General features: G+C 65.9%; 2 protein-coding genes across 7 annotated transcripts in view; both read left to right on the top strand.

Moving 5' to 3' along the window:
• Positions 1 to 9,787, top strand: part of SLC12A7 (solute carrier family 12 member 7) — a 67,849-nt gene extending 58,062 nt beyond the window's left edge. For 4 of the 6 annotated variants that reach the window (XM_045089247.1, XM_045089254.1, XM_045089265.1 and 1 more), the window contains exons 19-25: positions 89 to 258; positions 547 to 678; positions 2,877 to 2,984; positions 4,003 to 4,181; positions 4,572 to 4,586; positions 6,987 to 7,120; positions 8,174 to 9,787. In XM_045089247.1, coding sequence (XP_044945182.1) covers positions 89 to 258; positions 547 to 678; positions 2,877 to 2,984; positions 4,003 to 4,181; positions 4,572 to 4,586; positions 6,987 to 7,120; positions 8,174 to 8,265 — 830 coding nt within the window. In that variant the 3' untranslated portion in view covers positions 8,266 to 9,787. The remainder of the gene's footprint in view (positions 1 to 88; positions 259 to 546; positions 679 to 2,876; positions 2,985 to 4,002; positions 4,182 to 4,571; positions 4,587 to 6,986; positions 7,121 to 8,173) is intronic. The other 2 variants (XM_045089249.1, XM_045089258.1) reach the window with 1 other exon arrangement.
• A 133-nt stretch (positions 9,788 to 9,920) lies between these two features.
• On the top strand, positions 9,921 to 23,572 carry LOC106007386 (translation initiation factor IF-2-like). Its single transcript, XM_013064476.2, has 2 exons — positions 9,921 to 21,258; positions 21,855 to 23,572. Exon 2 carries the CDS (start codon positions 22,315 to 22,317, stop codon positions 23,284 to 23,286), a length of 972 nt encoding a protein of 323 aa, XP_012919930.1. The 5' UTR covers positions 9,921 to 21,258; positions 21,855 to 22,314; the 3' UTR covers positions 23,287 to 23,572.
• The last annotated feature ends 168 nt before the right edge of the window (positions 23,573 to 23,740 follow it).

Here is a 23,740-nt window from a genome sequence, read left to right on the forward strand (position 1 = left end):
GTTGGGGCTTCACGGGGACCCGGTGGCCTCGCCGGCCTCCCCTGCCGGCCGGAGCCCGCCAGTCCATGGGCGACCTGCCTCTCCACAGAAACCGTCCGAGACACGACGGCGGCCCAGCAGGCCCTGCTCGTGGCCAAAAACGTGGACCTGTTTCCGCAAAACCAGGAGCGCTTCAGCGACGGGGACATCGACGTGTGGTGGGTCGTGCACGACGGGGGCCTGCTCATGCTGCTGCCCTTCCTGCTGCGGCAGCACAAGGTGGGCGGGGCCGGGGCGGACGGGGGCGGGGTCCCACGGCAGGCCGGGGGCGGGGTCTGTGGGGGGCGGGACTGATTGGGGGCGGGGTCTGCGGGGGGCGGGACTGGTTGGGGGCAGGGTCTGCGGGGGCGGGACTGGTTGGGGGCGGGGTCTGCAGGGGGCGGGACTGGTTGGGGGCGGGGTCTGCGGCGGGGGGCGGGGCTCGCCAGCCGCGTGGATGCCAACCCCGCCCCCGCCCCCGCCCCCCCCCGCCCCGCCCCGCCCCGCCCCGCCCCGCCCCGCCCGCAGGTGTGGAGGAAGTGCCGCATGCGCATCTTCACGGTGGCCCAGGTGGACGACAACAGCATCCAGATGAAGAAGGACCTGCAGATGTTCCTGTACCACCTGAGGATCAGCGCGGAGGTGGAGGTGGTGGAGATGGTGAGGCGGTCTGCGGGGTTCCCAGGGGTTCCAAGCCCGCTGCCCTCATGCGCTGGCCGCGACCCACGCTCCCCGGCTCCTCTGGGCCAGTTTGCAGAGCTGTGGCGCCTTGTGTACCCTGGCCGGGCTCAGGGCTGCCCTGGGCTGACGGGTTTAGGGCAGAGGGATCCTGAAGGGACGCACCCTCCTCAGCGTGTCCTGCGGGCAACCGTGGCAGCCGTGGCAGCCAGCCCATCGCAGGTCGTGAACCTGTGGTCCTGGCTCTTGGTCTGCAAATTCCCAGTGTCCCCGCCTGTAGACGGTGCCCTGGAGCGGGCCCCCTGGGGCAGGGGCGTGCTCTCCTGCCAGCAGCGTCTCTCAGGGTGTCTCCCCTGGTCATGTCCACGTGCACTCACGCGACCTCCCCACACCAGGCCTTACACTGGACCATGTGGTAGTTCTGTTGCGCTGTGCTGCCGGGATCTCATAGGCGTCTTCGAGGTGGCTCCATGCCCCTCTGCCCCTTGCTGTCACTTTGCCAGCCCTTCCTGTCTGTGTTCAGTGTCTTTCGTGACGTTGGGTCCTGGGAGCTGGATAGGACCGAGGTGGAGGCAGTCGTGGGGTGGGTGTGACCGGATCGCGTGGGGCATGAACTCGCGTGATTTTACAGTAACGGTGGTTGTTCTTTTAATTTTTAAGACTTAGATTTTTTTTACTTGAGAGACAGTTGGCGAGGCAGCACGGGCAGGGAGATGGCGAGGCAGCACGGGCAGGGAGAAGAGAGAGAGGCAGACTCCTTGATGCAGGGCCCGACCCCAGGACCCCGGGACCGGGACCCGAGCCGAAGGCAGACGCTTCCCTGCAGCCCCCCGGGCGCCCTGTAGTTGGGTTTTAAAGCTGCTGGTTTCACTCAGGTTCCCAAGTTGTACTTGGTGCGTTAATTATTTGCGGGTTAATTATTTTCGTGAGTCGGGGCCATTGTCCTGCCGCACGAGGCCACACATGGCTGTGGGAGCCGTGAGCAAACCGTGGCTGGAACCTGCCTCTCCAGGTCCTTCCACTGGGAGGCGGGCAGGGTCCCTGCGCTGCTTCTGGACCAGCCTCCACCCCGGGCCCTGCTCACCTGCACAGCCCGCCCACCTCCGTGGATAGCGGGGGCCCAGGGCGCTGTTCTTGGGAGGCAGGGAGCCCCTTGGTGAAGGGGAGGCCAGTGTCGAATGCCAGCCGGAGCCCCTAATGAGGGAGATGGCTCTGGTCAGCGTGACTAGAAAAACCCGTCTGAACCAGGGCGTGTGGGCAGGGAAGGGTTTGGGCTTCTCGTTAACACCTGCTTCCCAACGAGCGGAGTTCGCAGATCTCGTACGGAGCTCCTGGGGAGTCCGGGTCTGTGGCTCTCTGGCCGGCAGAGTTGGTTTCCTGGGCCACAACCAGCCCCCGCGAATGTCCCCAGAGGTCGGCAGTAGGCGGCTGCCCATGCCCATCTCCCTTTCTGGAAAGCTGGTGCTGGAGCCCAAGTGTCGGAGGCAGGATATGTTTGTGCGGACGATGTCCCGCAACTCTCTGGAAGACCCGAGAAGATACTGAGTTCAGTAAGGTGGACTGATGCAGGAACGACATGTCAGAGCCCCTCCCCTCACGTTTGTGGCACGGGAGCCAGATCATGGTGGGTGGCCCTGCTGGACCGGAGCTCGGAGCTCCGCGGAGGGTCTCAGGGCACTCCATGCCCTCGGGCCAAAGAGGGCTGAGGTGGTGCTCGCCCGACACCGACCCCACCCAGGACAGGGAGGAGGACTCAGGGCCACCTGCCTAGGATCAGGCCAGGGGCTGGAGAGGATCCTGGCCCTGTGGTCCCCGGGTACACCCAGCGCCAGGCATATCCTGTGCAGGCCGTTGGTTGCCCTGTGCAAAAGACGGCGTCTGTCCGTCGTGGTGCCTCCTGCATGTGGGATGGGGTGGGGTGCACATTGGTGTGGGGTTCCCACGGGCTGTGACGCACGTCGGGAGTGGACGAAGGAGCAGACATGGGTGCAGCTATGGTGGTCACCCACATGCACCATTCAGGGGCCACTGGGGCTGAGGGCGGGGGGCAGCCGGCACAGGCACCAGGTGCAGCCGCGGACATGGGTGGGGGCGGGAGACACTGGGTGCAGCTCGGACGTTTGCGGAAGCGCTCGGGAGCCCGAGCACATGTTCGCTTGTGCGCTTCCCCCACTGCCAAGGTTGAAAGCGACATTTCGGCGTTCACGTACGAGAAGACGCTGTTGATGGAGCAGCGGTCCCAGATGCTGAAGCAGATGCAGCTGTCCAAGACGGAGCAGGAGAGAGAGGTGCGTGCAGGGTGGGGATGGGCGCCTGGTACCCCACGCACACACGGCGGCGAAAGCCCCCCCCAGCCGCGTCCTTGGAGTGCCCAGCCGTACCGCGTAGGCCTGACCTACAGGACCAGGTCTTGGGGGCCCCGGGACCTGTCTGTCCCCGCACCTGGTTTTCTGAATGTCTGGTAGGCTCGGTTCTGCCCCTGCCACCTCTCCCTGCCCGTGTGCTCCCGGGCCCCTGTGATCCACACCCAGGCTAGGGTCGGGGCCCCTGTCCACTCAACACGGGTCTGCTCGGAGTCAGTGTCCTCTGGCCATCCCAGCCCTGCTCCTGCCCAAACCGCAGCGGCCCCCACTTGGCCTCCCTCCTCCCTCCTGTCGCTCGTCTGGCCGGGAGCCACGGTGAGCCCGAGCGCCAGCCTGCTGAGGCCTCCTCCGGGCGCCGTCCTGGACCTCCCTTACGTCACCCCACGGTTTCTCTGTCCTGGTTCCTGTCATCCCCTCGGCCCCAACCGCCTCTGTGCACCTCTGGGTCGTGGTCTTGTTTGCACGTGGCCTGTCCAGCCTGTCCTGGCGACGCCAGCGTCCTCATCCCGCGCCTGCCCCACCCGGGACCGGGGCGCCCTGACTTTGCCTGTGCTGTTGACGAGTGAGGGGGTGGGGGGTGGGGGGCGGGGGCGATGGGAGGTGGGTGGACGGAAAAGCGGGAACAAAGGACCAAGGGACAGATGGACAGGTCAGGCGGTTGTGTGTGTGGCGCTGTATAAAGTACAGACTTCGGGGGCAGGTGTTCCCTCGTGTTGCCACGGCGGCGTGGGCTGTTCTCCGTGGCCCTCCAAGCTGAGGCAGGAAGAGGGCTGAGTTTGGTGCCCAGGGGAGGGGGACCAGTGGCGGGAGTGGCATCGTGTCCCCTGCGAGGGAGGGCTGCTCCCTGGGTCCTGGCATCGCCTCCTCCTGTGTCGTCTTGGGAGTGAGTGAGAGCGCAGAGGTCACAGATGGGTCCTGTCCCCGTGCCCTGCTTTCCCGCCAGGCTCAGCTCATCCACGACAGGAATACCGCATCCCATGCCGTGGTGGTCACCAGAACCCAGGCCCCGTCCACCCCAGACAAGGTGCAGATGACCTGGACCAAGGAGAAGCTGATTGCGGAGAAGTACAAGAACAAGGAGCCGGGCGTTTCCGGGTTCAAGGACCTCTTCAGCCTGAAGCCGTGAGTGTTGGCCCACGGGCCCCGGGGGCTGGGGATGGGAGGGTTCACGGTTCAAGATCACTGGCTGCAGGCACTTCCCGGGGACAGCATTCACGGGGGTCCCCGCGTCTGCTTCTGCTGGGTCCCAGCAGCTGGCGGTCAGGGCTCATGGGGGCTGGGGACTCCCAGCTGTGACCCCGCCATCTGTGCAGCTGCCCATGGGGGTCAGAGTTCGGCCCGTGGCACCACCAGGGCTGGCCCAGGTAGGGGGAGGGCCCTGAGGGTCAGGCCCCCTCCCGGAGAAGGACCAGGAGGGCTGGGGGAGGCAGCGGGGATGTGCCCGGTGTTCACAAGCGTTCCTCACGTCCACTCCCGAAGTGACCAGTTCTTTGTGTTTTCTCTCCTGCCTAGAGAATGGGGAAGCCTGTAAGTGCTCTCGCTTATTTAGGGTGCTTCTCGGACCTGCTCCCTCGCATGCTCAGCCCCCGTGGCTCTTGTGAAGCATGTGTGCACGCGTGTGCAGCCGTGTGTGCGTGTGTGCATGTGTGCATGTGCCTGGGGCGGAGTTGGGCCGTCGCTGGCTCCCGTCTGTCCCGACGGCTCAGGGCACAGCCGGGCTCCACGCTGCCAGGAGGGCACCGACGGTGTCGTGAGGAGGGCGGGTCCTGAGCCGGCGCTGGAGCAGAGAGTGGGTGCGCTTGGCGGCTCCGTCCGCATCTGGGGTGCTGAGTGTCCCCAGAGCTGGAGCATGTGGGTAGTCTCTCCGCTTTGGGGGGGCAGAACCTCCTGCTTGCAGCCCTGGGTCCTCTTCACCCAGGAAGCTGCTGGCTGGGGCATGAGGAGGGGCGTGGGCGGACCGCGTGCACGCTTCGACGGCGGGGTCAGCTGGGCGGGCCCGCGGGGGACCTGCCTGAGGCTGCCGTGCCCCTGCCCCCAGCACCTGCAGTCGTGTCCCCTGCGGAGGGGCGGTGGGTGGCTGCCCTTCCTTCTGTAGCCCTTGGAGCCCCCGTGGAGCACGCACCCCGCAGATGGGCGCATGTGGGCGTGGAGCGCGTGAAGCCGTGCGTGTGGCGGGATCTGGAGGGTGGGCGGGCGCCTGGTTCCCCGTCTGCTCTGGTCGCCTGCAAGCCAGGCGCGCTCCCTGCGTGAACCCTCAAGGGAACAAAAGCACAGGGTTTCTTCCCTAGAGCACCGTGTGAGCTGGGGGCCTGCTGACGCTGTCGCCGGGGTCCGTGGGGGCTCCTGGTTGAGGGCTCGGCTGGGGGAAGCTTCAGGAGGAGCAGAGGTTGGCCTGTAAGGTGGCACGGGACTGATGGGCGGGGTGGTTGGCTGTGCTCTGGGGCCTCTGTGCACACAGCTGCTCATCCGCCGCGGCCCCCACCGGCCCCCCCCAGGCGGCCCAGCACCCCCAGAGTCCACTTGGAGGCTGTTTTGAAAGTGCTGCGATGTCACATTCAGTGCGAGGGGGACCAGTCCCCTTACTTGGTGGTTTCTCGGCCGGCTGCCAGGAGCGGAAGCAGGTTCCTGCTGGCTTCTGGAAGCACGAGGGCCATGCTGGCCATCTCCGCACCCTTGTGACCTCAACAGGGCACGTCATCCTGGAGTCAAGGGCCCTTCGAGCCAGACCCAAACCCCTGATTTTAAGATTATATGTGTTCTCAGATTTTTGGCCGTAAGGGACCCTTCTGTATCACAGATGCTCATTTCTGGAGAGGCTCTTGTCCCCAAACAGTGGTAATTGTGGTCTATCCAGGCAGCTAACTCGTGCTTCTTGTAACGGAAGGTCCCTGATTGTGCCGTGGACAGGTGCCCAGTCTGTAATTTTATCAGGAGAAACTGGACAGAGGGGGTCCGGCTTCCTGTTTTCCTCCTGGGAATTGGTGGTTGTGACGGGTGTGTATGGCCGAGCCGGTGACCGGGTGTGGCCTCCCCGACGAACACTGTGCAGTGGCCTCTGTCCGCCCGTCCGGAGTCGGGCGCAGTGAGCTGCTCTCGGCAGGGCTGCAGCTGGGCCCGTGGATCCTGTCGTGCGGCTCCCCCGGGAACCGGCAGAATTCCCAGGGTTCTCCAGCTCAGGGGGCAGTCGGCCCCCATGGCAGCGTCTCCTGAGTGCTTCCTGGGACACGCTCAGCACCGCGGGGAGCCGTAGCCGTGTGGTGCACGTGGGATAGACCAGGACGAGGCCCCCTGGGTGCCTGAGCGCCAGGGAGTGCGGGCAGCCGTCAGGAGTCTGCCCGGCACGCCTGGAGGACCGTTGGTGCACAGCGAGCACTTGGCCTGCGTGGCCAGGTGCGCAGAACCACGCAGTTGGTGAGGTCGAGGGGCAGGAAGCATGTGACAAGGGGTTAGAAGGCTTGTCCATCCCTCCCCTGCCGAGGGCAGCAGCGTCCAGGTGGCCAAGACCCGGTGTGGACCCTCATGGCTTCATTTCTGACGGGACCCCTGGCCTGTTTTTGCGTGATGCATTGGGGGTCTCCTGGGACTCCCGCCCCTGTTGGGACCAGTGAGAAGCCCCTGTGTGCTCTGTTGGGGAGCTTAGCTCAAGGCCACGTGCGCGGCAGGGCTGGGCCTGGCCTTCTGGCTGGGGTGCACGAGTGACAGCCCTTCCTGCCCAGCAACACGCAGTGTCCGATGGGGGACATGCGTAGTTGCAGAAGCTTGGGGTTTGGGTGATGCCCCCCCAAGAACATTGAGAGACCAGAGCCCTCTCCTGGGCGGGGGAGGCTACTCCCCCGTGGGTCTCTGTGGGGAGCTGACCCCACTTGACTCAGCACTGCTGTGTTTCCCCGGGGCTGGGCTGGAGCCCTGGGTGACCCTCTCCTGCAGGAACCAGTCCAATGTCCGGAGAATGCACACGGCCGTGAAGCTCAACGGGGTTGTCCTCAGCAGGTCCCGGGGTGCACAGCTGGTCCTGCTCAACATGCCGGGGCCTCCCCGGAACCGTCAGGGGGACGAGAACTGTATCCTTTGTGCTCAGCCTGGGGATGGGTGGGGCGTGTGGGGCGCAGCTTCTCTTGCTCGAGGGTTCTTGGGTGGGGGCAGGGGCAGGGGGCCCAGAGCTTCCACGCGTGGGCTGGACCTGTGACCTCGGAGTCATGGGGAGCAGACTGGCCCCCCATCCCTGGTCTGGGTGCCAGAAAGCAGCATCTGGGGGCCCTAGGTGAATGGTTCTTGATTGGTTTCGAGTGTCTGTTAACTGTGGGGTGTCCTGGGCCACTCAGACCCTCAGTGGAGACCCTGGGACACGCAGGGCCTCAGACCACGAGTGAGCAGAACGCAGACACAGAGCCCTGGCCAGAAATGCCCACCGTGGGGCCCATCACCACATCCCTGACCCCGGACCCGACCCGCCACGGCACAGTGAGGACCTCTGGGCCTGGGACGGGTTCAGTGCTGGCTGCAAGCTCTGTCTGGCCGGCTCCCATGCTGGACGCCGTCCTTGAGATGTGGGGCCCCAGGTCCCATTTGTCCTAGACAAGTCCCAGTACCCGTGGTTCCCCAGCTCACAGCCTCTCTCCGGTGGGGTCCCTCCTGGTTGGGTGGAGGCTGCCAGGCCTGACCTTGGAGGTCACAGGTTGGCTCTACCCGGAGGCTGGGCTCCCGCCCTTAACTGTGTGTCCTCCGGGGTAACGCCCCTGCCCTCCCCTCGGACACCGGGAGGTGGGGGAGGGGCCCAGCAGGTGGCTCCTGGGCTTCGAGCCTTGATGTGACCACAAGCTGGAGGACTCTGCGCCTGGTTGGTGACCAGACTGGGACTGGCAGGCTGGTTGAGTTCTTGGCAGACTCTTCTGTCTGCTCCCGGAGCCCCAGGGTGCGAGCGGCCTCCCACTCCCAGTTGGGCGGGCGGGGGAGCCGCTGACCCTGAGCATCTGTGGGGCGCCTGGCTGTGGCCCGTGGTGGGTTGGGGTTGGCGTCGCAGGCTGCGTGGTGGGGCCCTGTTCCCATGTGCTGATCTCTCTGCCGGGGAGTGCCATAGGCACAGCCAGCTGTGTCCTTAACTCGGGTCACCCCAGATATGGAGTTCCTCGAGGTCCTGACCGAGGGGCTTGACAGAGTCCTTCTGGTCCGGGGCAGTGGCCGGGAGGTGGTCACCATCTACTCCTGACCCTCAGCCCACCCCGCAGCACACTGGGCAGGCTGGGGATCGCGCCACATGTGGCTTCCTGCAGAAGTTTCCAGATTAGCCCCACAGCTCTGCTCCCTAGGCCAAGAGCCAGCACGCAGCTGCAGAGATTTCCTCGTGTGGAGGGGAGGCGTGGATGCCCTCAGCATGCCGTGCGTCCCCGAGGGAGGCTCACGATGACGCGGAACAGGACCAGTAACACTGGCCACACGCTCAGACTGTGGGTTCCAAAAGTGGTTTCTGTGGCCAGACCTACCTGGTTGCTATGGTTACGGTTAAGTTCTGCCCCACCCAGGACGTTCACCAGAAATCCCGCTCAGACTTACGGTCGTCTTGGGCCACGGGTCTGTTCAGGAAGGTGGCGGAGGGCCTCAGTCCCTCGGTCAGCCTCCTCAGTGCCTGTCCCTGTGAGTGCCCGTCTGTGTTCCTGTAAGTTACGGCCGAGGAGAGCCGTCCGTTCGGGCTCAGCTGGGTGGCCTTGGTCAGCATGCCTGCCCGTTGCAGGAGCGTCTACAGGAGGACGCGGGTGGTCCTCAAGCATGGGCTGTTCTGGGAGTTCCGGGTACAGGAAGCTGCCTGAGGGACAGAGGCCCAGGCTGGGTTTGCAGCTGGGATGTGTGAGCCACGTCCTGCACAGGCGACCGTGCCCGGTTCTGCGCAGTCACCCCACGGCTCCCCGACCGGCATACACACACCCGTCACCCTCCATCGCCACGTACCAGGCTCCAGGGAGGGGCTGCGGGGCTGCGGGGCTGCGTGAGGTCCTGGGGGACTTGAACCGGAGCCCGTGTGCCTGTCTTCCCATGCCTGTCCCCTCTGGCCAGCACACAGGATGTGACAGCCATGTGCAGGGCACTAGGGGCTGTTGGGATGGTCCGAGGCTGTCGACAGTCGTGGTCATTGTGCCCGGGCCTCACTGCGCAGTGTACTTACTCATGAAAGCACCTCGGGGTTCTCCAGTGATAATTCGGGATGTCTGTAAGGAGACTGGTTCTGTGAACAAGCCCATGGCTGCGTCCTGGGCTCTTCCTGGCTTCCTTGGACCCCCAGGGAAGTCGGCCAGGTCCCTAGATTTCAGGTTGGGTGGAGGCTGAGTGTGTGTGTCCAGATGCTTCTGAGGCGCCGTTGTGTGGCACGGAGGGTCCTTGTTGCGTCAGAGTGACCATGGCCAGAGCGTGTGCCAAACCAACACACCGGGCTCGGGGAGTCCATACTCGCCCGCCGTAGGTCTGCACCAGGGTCAGTGGCGAAACCCATCTCTCTGGCCCTTGGTCCCGCTCGTGTCGGGGGTGGAGGCACGGCCCTGGGACCCCTGGGACCCCTACCCTGTACCCATGACCTAGACCTTGTGCGGCTGTGGGGGTGGGGACTCGGCTGCATGCACCCCTGTCCACACTGAGCCTCGAGGAAGCCTGTGAGCCTCTGGTCAGGGCCCATGGGGTTCTGTAGCTGCCTTGGCTTTGTATGGTTTTGTTATTAGAAGAATAAATGTACAAAACCTGGACTGGTGGACGGGTCTCATGTAGACGGGCCGGCGGGGACAGCGCCTGGGTCCCTGGCCCGCGGGTGTCCTGGTCTGACCACCGCTGTCTCAGGCGGCGTCGCTGGTGCAAGAGGAGGGAAGAGCAAGGCTGGGACCGCGGGAAAGTCCGAGAACGTCGACGTTCAGCGAGAGAATGGGGTGCAGCCACGTGCCGAGGTCGTACCTCCCAGAAGGTGGGCTCGCATGGCACTGGAGGGGACCCCTTGTTCCAGCGTCCAGGCCCAGGCATGGGTGCTGTCCGTGCTCTCCCGGAGCCCGCCCTCGTGGCTGGGGGCGTGTGCAGGCACCGCTGTTCCTGAACCCCAAGAGACTCTCGACTCCCACCTTCCCACTCCCTGCAGCCGGGAGACCTGGTGTCCCCACGTGTTCACAGCAGCCAAAACGGTGCAGACGCCGGCATCAGCCCTTGGTGAGGGGGAAACCATGGGGTCTGTGTGTCCCAGGGAACGAAGTTCCAGCCGCCTCAAGGACGTGGGGTCACGCAGAACGAGCCCGTTGGGGCACATGTCCTGTGCTAACGTTTACTTGTGATGCCCGCCTGAATGGACAGGGCCGGGAGCGTGCTGGTGACCACCCCTGGGAGGGGCATGTGGGCGCAGTAGGAACCCATGGGCGCAGTGGGAACCCGTGACCGCGGGCACGGGGCTGCATAGGGGGTGACGTAGGTGTGCCATGGGGAGGGGTGAAATCTGCATGTTCCGAACAACTAAGATGCCGGGCACGCCGGGGAGTGACCCTCCCTCATTCCCACCGGGAGCCCTGACCCAGCCCAGGGCGCCCACATGTGACCTGGAGTGGAGGCCTGGCCTTTGTGGCGGGGGACTCAGATGTCACAGGCAGGGAGATGGCGGGGTAGGGGGGTGCTGGTGGAGATGCAGGGGAAGGACCTGGAGGAGTCGGGGGTCCTGACTCCGCCTCCGGTACCCAGTGCCCCCAGGGCAGCCCTGTAGCTGCGGGAGTCCGGACAGTATGGGCAGCAGAGCGACTACCCTGGGGCTTCAGACCGTGTGTGACCGCGCCTCAGAGAAGGTGGGCCAGCCCTGTCCCTGCCAAGAGGGATCCCAGCCCCCACGAGCCAGAGTGGCCATTGTGGCCTGAAGTTGTGACCGAGACGCTTCTGCACAGTTGTGAGCCTTCAGTCTTCTGTCCGTGGCTCGGGGATGCAGCCTCAGCCGGCCCCCGGGTGTGGGGAAGCTGGGACAGATGGCGGAGGAGAGAGGGTCAGAGTCTCTAGGCACAGGCAAGAGTAGGTGCAAAGGCCCTGAGCAGGCACGGCCTGAGGTGAGAGGGGCTCCGAGGCGGGACTCAGCAGGCAGCAGGAAGCCGTGCCTGCGGTGTGGACGTTGGAGGCTATGGGGGACACTGGAAGCTGTGGTGCCCACGGCAGGAGGCAGGGGCCCTGCTGGGAACAGGTCAGGTCGGGGCACAACAGGCCTCGGAGGGGCTCTGGGCCTGGGGAACTTGGAGGTGCTTGAGGGCCCTGGGCCTTGGGCTCTTGCTGCAGGCTCTCCCCTCACCTGTGGTCCCGGGCTGGCGGGGCCCGAGGGATGTGAGGCCAGGGCAGGTTGGGGGACGCTGGCCTGCACAGTGGATGTGGCCCAGCTGGTGGCACTGGAAATGTGGTGTGTTCACGGGGCAGGGGTGGTCAGCAGAGGGCTCTGTGGTGCTGGTTTCCAGCGCTCCTCCAGGCGGAGACAGTCACAGCGCAGCATGTGTCCTCAGTGGAGACCATGAAGTCCCGGGCCACATGAACTCAGGATGCACGCTTGTCTGCTGCAGGGACCCCAGGCGGACAGGCGTGCCCTCCTGGCAGGACTGGGCTGGGTGGCACTGCCTGCCTGGGGGCATCACCCATGCCCGGCTCTCCTGGGGCCCCTTCCTCCCCGGGCCTGACCCTGCATGTGGTCCTTGCCGGCCTCATGCCTCAGCTCCTGCACCCAGGTGCCAGGGGCCGGCCCTGCCGCTGCCTCTCCCGGGGCGGCTGGGGGCCCGGCAGTCCCAGGCCTTTACCAGGACCTTGACAGACGTTCAGGGCAGGAGACGGCTCCTCTGGCTTTTCTTTGTAGTTTGTTTTTTTTTTCCCCTACAGTGACCTCCTCTACCCCGAGGGAGGGGCAGGGGTGAAGGTGAGAGGAACAGAAGCCAAGAGGTCCCAGTCTGCCCCCCCACCCCAACCGCTGTGGCCGCGGACGGGTGGGTGGGGTCACGTGGCTGGGAGACATGTCTGCTCCGGGGTACTTGGTGGGTGGTCTCCAGTGGCCCCGCCTGCCGCAGGGCCTCTGTCCCGAGGGAGGGGCCCCGGCAGGCGTGGTGGCCGTGTGGATCTCCATTCCTTTGGCATTTGGGGGTAGGTGTTTGCGGCTCTTGTGTTGGTTCCGCGGAGAAACACGCTGTGGCCCACGGGAGCTGGGTCCTGTGACCTCTGAGTCCTGAGATCCAGGAGCTCCAGGGTGCGTGGGAGCAGCCGGGACGCCGCAGCTCAAGCTGAGACAGTCCGTCCCTCCTCGGCCGTTTTGTTCCTTTCTGGGGCGGGGGGTGGGGGGGGGTGTCAGGTGGAGCCTGTGCGCGGGGAAGGCTGCCGGGGTCAGAAATACCCGCCCAGACGCCAGCCCAGACGCTGGTGCTCCCAGGCAGGTGTGGGGAGGGTCTTGGTGTGCAGTGGGGACTGTCACTCGCCATGTGCGGAGTGTCTCCGGTGGTTCCGAGTCGTGGTTCTGGACCAATGGCACCGAGGTTCCTGGGAGCCGGTCGCAGCCTGGCCATGACCCCAGGTCTTGGGGATGAGGTGTGCTGCGGGGACTGGCCTGTCCACGGTGCTCCTCCCCGGGCACCGGCCGCCCCTCCAGGTCCTGTCCTCTGCCCCAGCGTGGGCACTGCCAACATCTGAGGAAGCAAGAGGCCCCTTCCCAGCTGCCCACTGGGGCAGCGCCCCCCCAGGCTGACCAGGACACCGTCCTGCATCTAGGGCTCCCCCGGGCGGTTCCTCTGCCTTCCCCAGCTGCCTGCCCCTACCCTCCTCTTGTGCTCTGAGACCCCTTCTTCCTAAAACCACAGCTCTTCCCAGAACCTCTGGCTGAAACCCCCACCCAGCGCCCCACACCCTTCCTGACACTCCAGGCCCGTGTCCACCCGACCCGCCCCTGCCCACAGCCCCCTTGGGACCCTCAGCCTGTGCCCAGCACTGCGGGACGGGGGCACCCATGTTCCCGAACCCCCTGGGACGGGGCAGGCGAGACACCCTGACGTCCGCCCACACACTTGAGCAGCACCTGCACCTCCCACCTCCCCTGGATCCCTGGGCCCATCCTCCCCGTCCTAACCTCGGGGGTCCTCATCTGGGGACCCTTCCCACGGCAGCCCACGCAGGTGCCAGAGGGGCTCGGAGGCTCGGAGCGCGGCTTCTTGCAGGCACGCGCTCTGGGGCCCTCTGGGCTCCCCCTGTGTCTGGGACCGAGGACAAGACGTGTGGCCTCGAAGCTCACAGGCCGGGCCCGGGGGCAGATGGACCGAGGTTCCGGCAGCAGGGGTGAGGCTGGCCGCGGCCGCGGGCATGCATCTCCGCAAGTGAGGAGACGTGGGTGTGGGACAGGAAGGAGGAAACAGGATGGGCCCCAGGGGCGGGGGACGGTGTGGGGGTGTCTCGGGGGGGCGGTGTGGGGTGAGGGGTGTGGAGGCCCTGGGGAAGACAGCAGATACTCAGAAATCCCGGGGACTTCTGGAAGAGCCCGGCGCAGGATGTCAGGAGGAGGGGCCCGCGGCAGGTGCCACTCCAGCTTCGCAGCCGGGGTCTCATGATGTGAAACGCCGTCTACCTGTCGGCCTCGGTGTGCGCGGCCCCAGATGTGCCGCCCAGTGTCCCATTGCCATGAGCCCAGTTTGGGGCGTGGGTGTTGGGTGTTGGGGCTTCTTGTCTGCTTCTGCAGCACAGCGGGGGGAACGCTCACCCCTCAGTAGGGAGTGTGCAAGTGCCTGTGTGAGTGCAGAGGGTCGACACCCGTGGGGCAGCCTCCTCTGCACAGCTGGGCCACCCGCGGCGGCACAGGGGACCAGACGCTTCAGACAGCCTGTCGGGGCACAGGCACGACACAGCACAGAACGCATTTGCATAAGCCTGGGGCAGGGGGCTCGTGCGTCAGCTCTTCCTCACAAGGGCTCCAGAAGTGTCCACACAGACCCGCCCATTGCCGGCCGTTGATGTGACCCCTGGAACAGGGAAGCAGCCACTGCACGTGCCCCGGGGCTCCCTGCGGGTCCCCGCCGGTCTGCTGCCCCTCTCCTCCGCCCCAGAGCAAATCCAGGTCTCCCAAAGGGGAGCTTTACCGAGGCTGTGCCCTAGCTTCTCCATGTCCGTGTCTGTGTCCCTCAAGATGAGAAGACTGCATGCTGTCACATCTGTGTCCCTGAAGATGCCAGGGGCATCCCACGGGCCCTCAGCCCTGCTCTGCTGCCTCCCACCACGTTTCCTGACAGCTCCCTGCCCCACGGGGCCACCCTCCTTCCGTCCATCAGGGTGTGGGGGCCGCGTGGCCTCTGAACTCGCCGGGGACAGCTGCCCGGAGCCCAGCTCCTCTGACCTCATAATGAATAAATCACAGGGAGCCCTTGCCACCCCGAGCACCCCAGCACGCGGCGCGTCTGAGCGGGGCCCCTCCACGCTGCCGCAGCCTCGTCTGAATCCGACAAACGCGGACACTGGGTATTTTCCAGAACACGTATGTCCCTGTGTCCCTCTGGATCCACGTCTGTGTGGAGCACAGAAGGGAACGGGGATGGAGGAGGCCCTCCCCCTGGCAGCTGCGGCCGCGCGGGGTGGGTGGTGGTGGACCACGGGCCCGCTCGTCCTCGCCGACCAGCGCTGCCCGCAGGTCCCGCACCGCCTCGTGCTCCAGCCCCATGGGCCGGCGGGGCAGCGCCTTGAGTGCCCAGTGGCCTTCCCTGCTCTTCTGCTGGGACTGCTTGAGGCCCTGGGGCTGTGGCGGAGGCTGGGGTGGGGGGGTGGCCGTCCCAGGGGACCCGGAGTGGCGCAGCTGGTGGGAAGTAGCCGGAGCTTCTCTGCTGGGTACCCGCGGCGGCCATGCTGAGCCCCTGGGGGCCCTGAGGAGTGACTTCTCCTGACCCTTCAGCCAGGGCTGAATGTCCAGGGCTCCGGCAGTGCTCGGTGTGGCCGGCAGGTGGTTGGCCAACACCTGCGACCTGCGCTGCCGGGCAGGGTGTGTGTCAGACTCCTACCAGCAGGATCTGCCCTGGGGGCACGCAGCCTTGACCGGGTGCTCCTGCTTGCCCTGCCGGCGGGTCCCTGCAGAGATGGGGTGCCGCGAGACCTGCGCAGCTCCCGACATCTCACCTCAGGGCAGGTACGACCCCCACACCTGGACGGGGCTCATTGCTGGGACCCGAGGACCCACAGACAGGGCTTCAGCTCCCGACGGCCTCAGACCCGGGGCCGGTCTCCAGCACTTACCGGGCTGAACTTAGACGTGCAGTTCTCGACTCCGGCCAGGTCGGGTAGTGATTTCTCCCCTCCACATTCTCGCCTGCGCAGCAGGGGCCCTGCTGGCAGCAGGGCTGGGGGTCGGCACCCGGCCTCCTGTGTGTCGCGCGGGGATGGGGGCATGAGTTCTCGCTGCCGCCTGAGGCCAGAGCAGGCACTCGGAGCGGAAGGGACACCTGCAGTGGGCGGTCTCAGGGTCCTGGGCGGGGACCTTAACCAGCACCCACTGCCCCAGAGGGAACAGGAGGAAGGCACAGGATGGCACAGCCTCCAGCCGGCCCCGGGCAAAACCCAGCACCGCCATCGGGGGTGCCCTGCAAGGGTCAGGAGAGCTGCAGCGTCACTGCCTGCGGCAGGGAGAGGGCCAGCGCGAAGGGGGCTGCCCAGTCACCGTGACATGCCCAGGGTATCAGAGCGTGGCGATGGAGGGTCTCGGGGCCAGTCCGCCACTGCCCTTCGAACCTCGCCCGCCTCTCAGACACCGAAGACACGCAGCTCCAGCCAGAGAGGTCCCGAGGTGGTGCCCTCACCCCGGTGGCCGGCCGTGCCCAACCCCTTGGCCAGCAGCCCGACCTCTGTGCCCAGGTGCCCAGCTTGGGGCTCTGTCGTGAGGGCACAGCCCTGAGGCCTTGCAGGCAGCAAGCGGTGGGCGGGGCTGCTCCCACCGAGGACAAGCCTGAGGACGGAGCCGGACCCCGGCCACTCGCGTGACGTGTGCGCACGGCCTCCTGTCGGCCCCCGGGCTCCCTGGGAGCTCCGCCTCCAGCCCGCAGCAAGGGGCTCCCGGTCGGAAGGAGGGACCAGGTGTTTCCGCCACTCACCGACCCCTGACCACACGGACATCCCGCCCTCGGGAGATGGGGCGTGGACCGGTGACCAGAGGCTCGGGGAGTGCCCATCACCCTATGGGCTCAGGGCCGCCCGTAGGTGGTGGGCACAGGGTGTGCGGGTGGGGCTGCCAGGGTGTCTGAGCAGGGGAGCCCCTCACCCTGGCCTGCGGCAACTCCTTCCTCCTACAGGAAGACTCAGGGCTGACGGTCAGCTTCACACGGAGGGTCTCGGTGCTGCCACAGGAGCGGTTCACGGGGGCACCGACGGCCTGGTGCATGGCGTCCAGCAGGCTGGACAGGTCCTGAGGACGGCCATGACGTCACTGGCAGGCGGCCCTCTGCGGCCTCCGGTCGACTGCCCCCACACACACCCGTCTCCGCGACCTTTCCTCCCCCTGAGCCCAGCTGTGTGCGTGCCCCAGGCCTCCCGGGCACAGCCGGGCTGTTACTGGGATCCCATCTCGGGATGCTTAAATTGGACACTAAATCTGTGTTCAGAGCCCTCAGCTGTCAGTGGTCATGTGCTGCACAGGCCGGCAGGGGACAGTGTGCTGGTGCCCTCCGGCCTCCCCGCCGCCCCGGGGAATCCATCCTGAGCCAGAGGCCTGGAGGGGTCTGTCAGAAGCCCAGACAGTAGCTCCTGGAACCGCCTGCCTCCCGGGAGAGGCCCCGGCCTGTCCTTCCCTCCAGAGACGGGGCACTAGGGGCCGCCCATAGGTGGTGGGCACGTCACTCCCTGGTGGCCTGGCCACTGTGATGGAAGCTGTAGAGCATGAATGTCCACTCCCGGTGGCTGTCCTCCTCCACAGGGATGTCACACTGCAGCGCCTATGGGGACACGGAGGTGGGCGGGGTCACCCTGGGGTCCAGGGCCTTCCTGCTCCCCACCCCGGAAGACCAGTCCCTCCCCCAGCTCCAGGCGGGTTTCTGTATCCTTCTTATGCTTGGGAAGCACCTCACCTTCTCTGCTGCCATGGTGCCCAGTTTTGACTGAATCCACAGTGACATACCCGCCCCCGCCGCCCGCGGCCTCCCGAGGGCCGGATGGAGCGAAGCCTACGTTGATGCTGAGGTGCTTTTCGTCCACCTCTCGTGGGCCCTCCCGGCTTGCTCTCTCTCCATCGAGCTGAAGATCTGCCCTGCACCCCCGCGGTCTCAGCCTTCCCAGCGGGGAGCGCCGCGGGAGGGGGGGAGGGTTGGGAAGGATCCCTCCCGGGCCCAGATGGGGACGCGGGCAGCAGGTGCAGTAGGTGGGGCCGGAAAGCCACAGAGGCCTCGCCAGCCTCTGACCCCCTCCACCGAGGCCTGACCCGAGAGCCCACCTTTCAGAGCCATGGGCATGGCAGTCTCCGCCGGGCTAGCCAGGACCAGGCGTGCGGGCCAGGTGTGCCATCCCCGCGCGGGCACACAGAGTGAGAAGGTCCCCGGCAGGCCAGTCCCAGGCTGAGGGGCCCCTGCGAGGGCGACTGCCTCTTCTGGCTCGCCCTCCCCACCCGCACGGTCCAGTTTCCCCTGGACGCTAGGACCCAGGGGCATGTCCGTGCGGTGCATGTCCGCTGGGTAGCACCGCATGCCCAAGCTCTGGGGATGGGTGGATGGCCAGTGCCCTTTTATTCTCTGGGACAGGAGCCCAGGCCTGTCCCAGCTCAGCAGGTGCTGACGAGGGTTCACCACCCCCCCCCAGCCGCTTATGGCACCTCCTATGAGGACAGGGGCAGGGGCTGGGGGGCGCCTGCCAGGCAGAAGCCCCTTGGTCTCCTCGGCCCATCTCAAGACCAGCTCCAGAAAGATGGGCTCCCTGCCCACGCGGAGGGCAGTTTAGGGAGGGCGGCCGCAGAGTCAAGGTTCACAGTGAAGGTTCAGTCCCTGGACCGCACAGACCCGGACGACGTGGAGAAGGAAGTGGCAACCGTGTGATCAGGGAGGTCCCCTTGGATCGAAGGGTCCCCGGTGGCATGGACGCTGGCCACCCCAGGAAGCAGAGCCCTTCCCAGGGTGGCTGTCGGGTGGCTGGGTGCCCAGGGCTGCCCAGACGTCTCTGGCTCTGAGCCGGCAGAGGGAGGAAGGGGAAGCCACGTCTGCATGCGGACACGGGCCCCTTGGCCTCGCGGCGGGGTCCTCGGGAACTTACGGCTGTACCATTTCTGCTGATGGGCCACTGGGCCCCCATGTCTCCGGGGCCGCAGACTCCGGCCTGGGGTCCAAGTTGGCAAGGAACCCAGGGACAGCCCCCAAGAAGGGCACCCGACCCCCCTGGATGTGCGGGCTGCCCCGGCAGTAACGGGTGGAGTGGGCCTCCGTCTACCACAGCCTGGTTAGGGTCCTAGCAAGGGGTGGTGGAAGGTCCCCGATGGACCCATTGCCACCCCCAGGCCATGGGCGGGGACGGGACAGGACCCCGCTCCCATCTGCAAATGGGCCTGAGGTCAGCACCGCAGCGGTGGGGGAGGGACCCCGCTCCAGCTCTCCTCCTGGTGCCCAGGCAGACGGGGGTGAGAAGCCTTTCCACGGGGCACTCCAGGTGACAACCCGCTGGCCAGGGCACATCGGGTGTGGGCAGCTTGGGGGCCACTGTCCGCCACCGAGCAGCCTCGTCCCCGGTCCCTCACGGTGTGGCCAAAGCATCTGGAGCCCCCAGGGGTGGCCTGGCAGCCTCCTCACACTGGTCCAGGCCCGTGGGGAACCACAAGCGCCAGCCTGAGGCGCCAGGCTCCGCAGGTTCTGCGTGGGTTCTGGGTCCCCAGCCCCTGCCGCGCTCCCCGGTCGCCCGGGAAGAGGTCCGATGCCGCCAGCCAGGCCCTTCCAGCACCCTCCCGCCCGCACCGTCGTGGGTGGCCTGTGTCTGCCAGCAGGAGAAGGGACACGGGCCGTCTTCGAAGCTGCAATACGTCAGGTGTCACGCTTCTGCAGCATCTGCGTTCTGCGCTCGAGGCCCAACAAAGAACAAAGCAAAAATCATGAAAAAACTTGGAACGTTCACCCACATGTACAGGCTTCAGCGGGAGGTGCTGAAGAGAGACTTGAAATGCACCGAAAATACTTGGGCCCAGGGAAACAGAGACCCCCTTCACCCTGGGTCCCCACTGGCCCTGGTTTGGGGAGGACCAGCCCAGGCGGCCCCCTCCACATGCAGAAAGGGGTCTCCGGGGAGGGCAGCCCAGAGGGACATCCGCAGGCTGAGGGGCAAGTGTACAGCAGGCGCGTCTGGCCGCCAGGGAGGAGCCTGCCCAGGGCTGACAGGCTGCGGGCAGCATCCATGTGCCTGAAGTGTAGGGTCTCGGCAGGACCGCCAATCCCGCAGGATGAGCTCTGGCTGCAGTGCTGAGGAGTCCAGGAGCGTGTGGGGCCCTTGTGCCGCTCCAGGGTGTCCCGGGGTCCGAGAAGCCCAGCCTGGCCTCACCTGTGGCAGGGGGCTGAGCTCCCGCCCCAGTGGATGTGAGGACAGATGCTGCCGCTTCCCCAAACCTGGTTTGGGGTTAACCTTTTTCTGTAGGACAGAGCAAGCCATGAGGCTGAGGCCCCGCCTCTGTGACGAGCGAGGGGGCATGGGGTTTCCCAGGACCCTGGCCTCCCCCGGGGAAGGATTAGGCACCGGACGGTTATGTCCACAGAGCGTGAGGACAACAGAAATCATGTCACAAAGGGTGGTTGGCTGAGGCCCCATCAGACTTCCCCCGCGGGACCCGGCTGGGTGGACAGGAACCTGCCCGCTTTTTTTTTTTTTTTTTTTTAAATGTCTTGTTGCTAAGGTGGAGAGATGCTTGCCATATTTTTTTAAAGTTTTTTTTTTTTTTAATTTATTTGACAGAGATCACAAGTAGGCAGAGAGGCAGGCAGAGAGGAGGAAGCAGGCTCCCCGCTGCGCAGAGAGCCCAATGCGGGGCTCGATCCCAGGACCCTGGGAAGGTCCCCGGGGCTCTGACCACCCTGCTCCACGCATCCCCCAGGGCCCCTCCCAGGCTAAGGGTCTGCGTGCTCAGAGCCGGCAGGATTCTAGAGGCTTCTGCCACGACCCAGGCCTCCGCTCATCCTGCTACAATCCCGGAAGTCAAGAGGACAGCAGGACCAGTGCCCCGTGGACAGGACGGACCCAGGGCGCACAGCGACTCTGCAGAAGGCACTAACGTCCCCCATGAGGCCGCCAGAGCCCCGAGGCTGCCTCCACGGCTGCACCGGAGCCCACAGTGGGTGAGGGTCGTGGGATCCAAAGGCCGGAGCACAGACCCTCGGCTGATCTCCTGCTGACCCCCAGGAAAGCTCTCTCCCAGACTCCGCTCCTGCCTCTCGCTCCAACCATGCATCGTCCAGCACCGCTGGCCACCGGGGGCAGGATCAGTGCCTACCCTGACGTGTCACTTGCCCGGCTCGTCCCTTACAAGTCACAGGTGGGTGCTGTGGCCTCGGCCACCCATCCCCCCTGGTGCCATCCCAGTCCCTCTCACCCCGCAGGGCCTCTCAGAGGAGGCCCCAGAGGCCACCGTCCACATCGGCTGAGACTCTGCACTGAGCTCGGTACAAACCTGAGGTCCTCGTCTTCCCTACAAGTGGCACGCGGCCTGGAGGGGCCAGGATTGCCCCGGCGACCCTGCCAGATGCTCTCACAGCCGCCCGTGGGTGCACAGGTGCTGGGAGTTTGGGAGGGAACTCTCAGCTCTGGGTCTGCCCTGAGAAGCCAGAAGGTCCAGCTGCACGTTCCTGTGGGCCCCACGCCACACCCCCTGCCCCTTGGAGAACCCCCACACCCCCAGAACTGCGGCAATGCTGGCCATCCAGGGGACCGGCCCTATTGAAGGCCACGTGGGTGTGGGGGTGATGGGGTCACTGGAAAGAGAGCAATCCGTGACACCAGCCACCCCAGCCGGAGAGAGTGAGCCTCTCAAACTTGTGAGTCCTGCACCTGTGGTTTAGGAAACAAACTCCTGGGTTTTGAGAGCGGCCTGTTTTCCTTGGAAACCCATTTCCTGGACTCCTGGGAAGCCCTGAGGGAAACGGCACAGCCGAGTGGCACAGGCCCAAGACCTCTTCCTTCTCAGCCTGTGAAAGCATCTGGATCGAAGCCCGCTCTCCGCAGACCAACACTGGACCCGTCTGTTGTAACGCGAGGCCCCATGGTGAGAGAGTCCTGAGCGGGAGATGGTTCCCAGAGACTCTAAGGGACTCCCCGGAGAGTCGGCTTTCCCTGGGGCAAATGTTTACTCCTGCCCCGAAAACCTGCTCTGTGTGCGGAGTCACAGGGGCGGGAGCAAGGACCCAAGGACACTCCGTCCCGTCCCCATGGACAGCTGGGCTGCAGGCGTGGGGGGAGCCCCTGCCATCACTGGGGAGCCGCACTTGCCCACTGCTGCTCTGGGAGCTGCCCCTCCTTTTGCATTAAAAATTGCTGAGTGGCCCACTCAGTGGGGTCCACGGCTCCCTCACGACCTAGAGCTCCTGGGACCCCTAGGAACTAGAATGTAAGGGACAGGCCTGGGACAGGAGGTGGGCTGGGGGTGGGGCACAGAGTCCAAGCAGGGGTGGAGGGAGGGAGAGATGGGGGAGGGGAGGAGAAGGTGGGGGCAGGGAGGGAGGGGAAGACCCAGGTGGGGGAGGGGAGGAGGGAGGGACCCTCCTGGGGGGGGCAGGGAGCTCAGGTGGGGGAGCTGGGGAGCAACCCCAGGCACATGCGTTGCTGGCCATTTTCCAGAACCAAGTGCTCTTGACTTAACAGCCACTGGGGCCTCCCGGAACCTCAGGGCGGGTGGCCCTGTAGCACAGATGCCGCCTAGAAGCTGCCCTTGGCCAGTGTCCCCGTGAAGTCGGAGGAGCGCCTGTCCACGGCTGTGCCGCTGCTGCCCGGCACTCCGTCAGGTCAGCCCTCCCTGTCGGGGCTTCCCACGGCCCGGCAGGCTTTCTGACTCCAGGCATGTAGCCGAACCTCGCTGCCCTGACATAAGAGGTGCAGCTGGTGGCTGTGTGGCTGCCTCGCGTGGCTGGGCGGCAAGGAGCCACGACAACGGCCTGACCAGCCTCGGAGCTCCCAGAAGCAAAGGGCTGCTGTGTGGGGAGCAGAGGACAAGCTCTGCTGGGGCTCGTCCTGCCGGCAGCGGCAGCCGTGGGAGCCGGGTGCAGGGTGCTGGGTGCTGGGAGCTGGGAGCTGGGTGGAGGTAGCTGGGGGCTGCCTGTAGGAGATGGTGGAGTACAGGGCAAGTGAGGGCCTGTGGGTCTTAGAGAGGAGGCCGAGGCTGCAGAGGAGAGCCCCAGAGTGGGGGTCCCCCAGGCGGCCGCCCAGCAGGCTTGTGCTGCAGGTGGCCAAGGCCGCTTTGGGGCAGTTTGGGGAGTGCCTGGGCTCCTGCTTGGGTTGTCAGGGTGCAGGACATGGGGTGGGGTTGATGTGGGGTGACAGGTGGGGATTTGGGGGCAGCAGGCAGAACTCGACCTCATGGGGAAGGGCCAAGAGCAAGGCCGGGGCGCCCCAGAGGCGTGAGCACAAGCGCCAGGGCCAGCAGGGTCAAGGTCAAGGGCAGGGCAGGGGCGGGGCAGGAGGCGGACTGCCGGGAAGAGATGGGAGCCCCACCGCAGGACGGGCAGGGGCCCCTGCTTCCAAGGCGCTTCCAGTGAGAAGAAGCCCAGCCCCCACCAGCCAGGCACCCAAGGCCGTTTCCAAAGCCACCGGATGGGAGGCTACGGCGCCTCTGCCGCATGCGTGGACGGAGGAAGGACGCGGGCCGGCTCCTTGCGAGGTCTGTTTGGACAAGGAACCCGGCAGACGGAGGCGGGCGGGCGGGGGTGGGGGGCTGCCGCTATGGGATGGAGTCCGGCTCGGAGGAACCGCCAGGGCTGCCGGGAAGCGTGTGGCTCTGTTTCCGCGGCTGGACAGTTTCAGACGTGCTGAAGCGGCAGCCGCTCAAGGTCCCGACACCCGTGCGCTCGGCCCCGAGGACCCCCAGGCTCCGCAAGCGGCCATCCGGTCTGAGACCCCGAGACCGTGGAGGCGGGCGGCAGGCTTGCCCGGTGGGTGCAGATGCCTTCCGGCTCTTTCTTGCAGAATTACCAGGCTGCAGGCTCCGAGAGGGGCCTTTCTGGGTTCCGTCCATCAGTACTTCTCCGTTAGGGCTGTTTCATCAGACTGTGTAATCACCCAGTTTGGAATTTATGTCTAGAAACGCAGTAATTTGGGGATCAAAGGGTCTCTTGAAATAAACATGTCCATCTGTCCACACACCAGAGCTCTGCTAGAACTTACTTCCCGAATGAGGCCGGGCGACAGAAAGGACCCTGCCCCCGCCCCACCGCCTCACCCTCGGTGGGATTCGCCATGCTTCGGCTTGTTTTATTAAGGAAAGATACGGGCGTGTTACAAACCCCTCTTACCCTGGTCCAGGGAGGTTAGCAGCACCCGCTCCACCCCCAGAACACCCTGACCCCCGAGAGAGTCCCCAAGGACCCCACACGTGGACCTTGCTGGGGGTGGCTGCCCAGCGTGCGCCGGGAATGGCCAAAAACCTGCAACACGGGGGTCGGAAGCGCCCACCCGGGACACCCGTGGGAGACTCAGCCCGGCGGCCCTCCCACGAGCGCCGTATGGAGTTAGTGCGTGCGCTCCCCGAGACGTCA

The sequence above is a fragment of the Mustela putorius genome, unplaced genomic scaffold (assembly GCF_011764305.1).
Source record: "Mustela putorius furo isolate JIRA1106 unplaced genomic scaffold, ASM1176430v1.1 tig00000107_pilon_pilon_pilon, whole genome shotgun sequence".
In the NCBI taxonomy this organism is placed as follows: domain Eukaryota; kingdom Metazoa; phylum Chordata; class Mammalia; order Carnivora; family Mustelidae; genus Mustela; species Mustela putorius.

What these genes read in the sequence shown, in the direction of transcription:
- LOC106007386 (XM_013064476.2), top strand. Translation starts at nt 22,315, where the DNA reads ATGGTGGAGTACAGGGCAAGTGAGGGCCTGTGGGTCTTAGAGAGGAGG.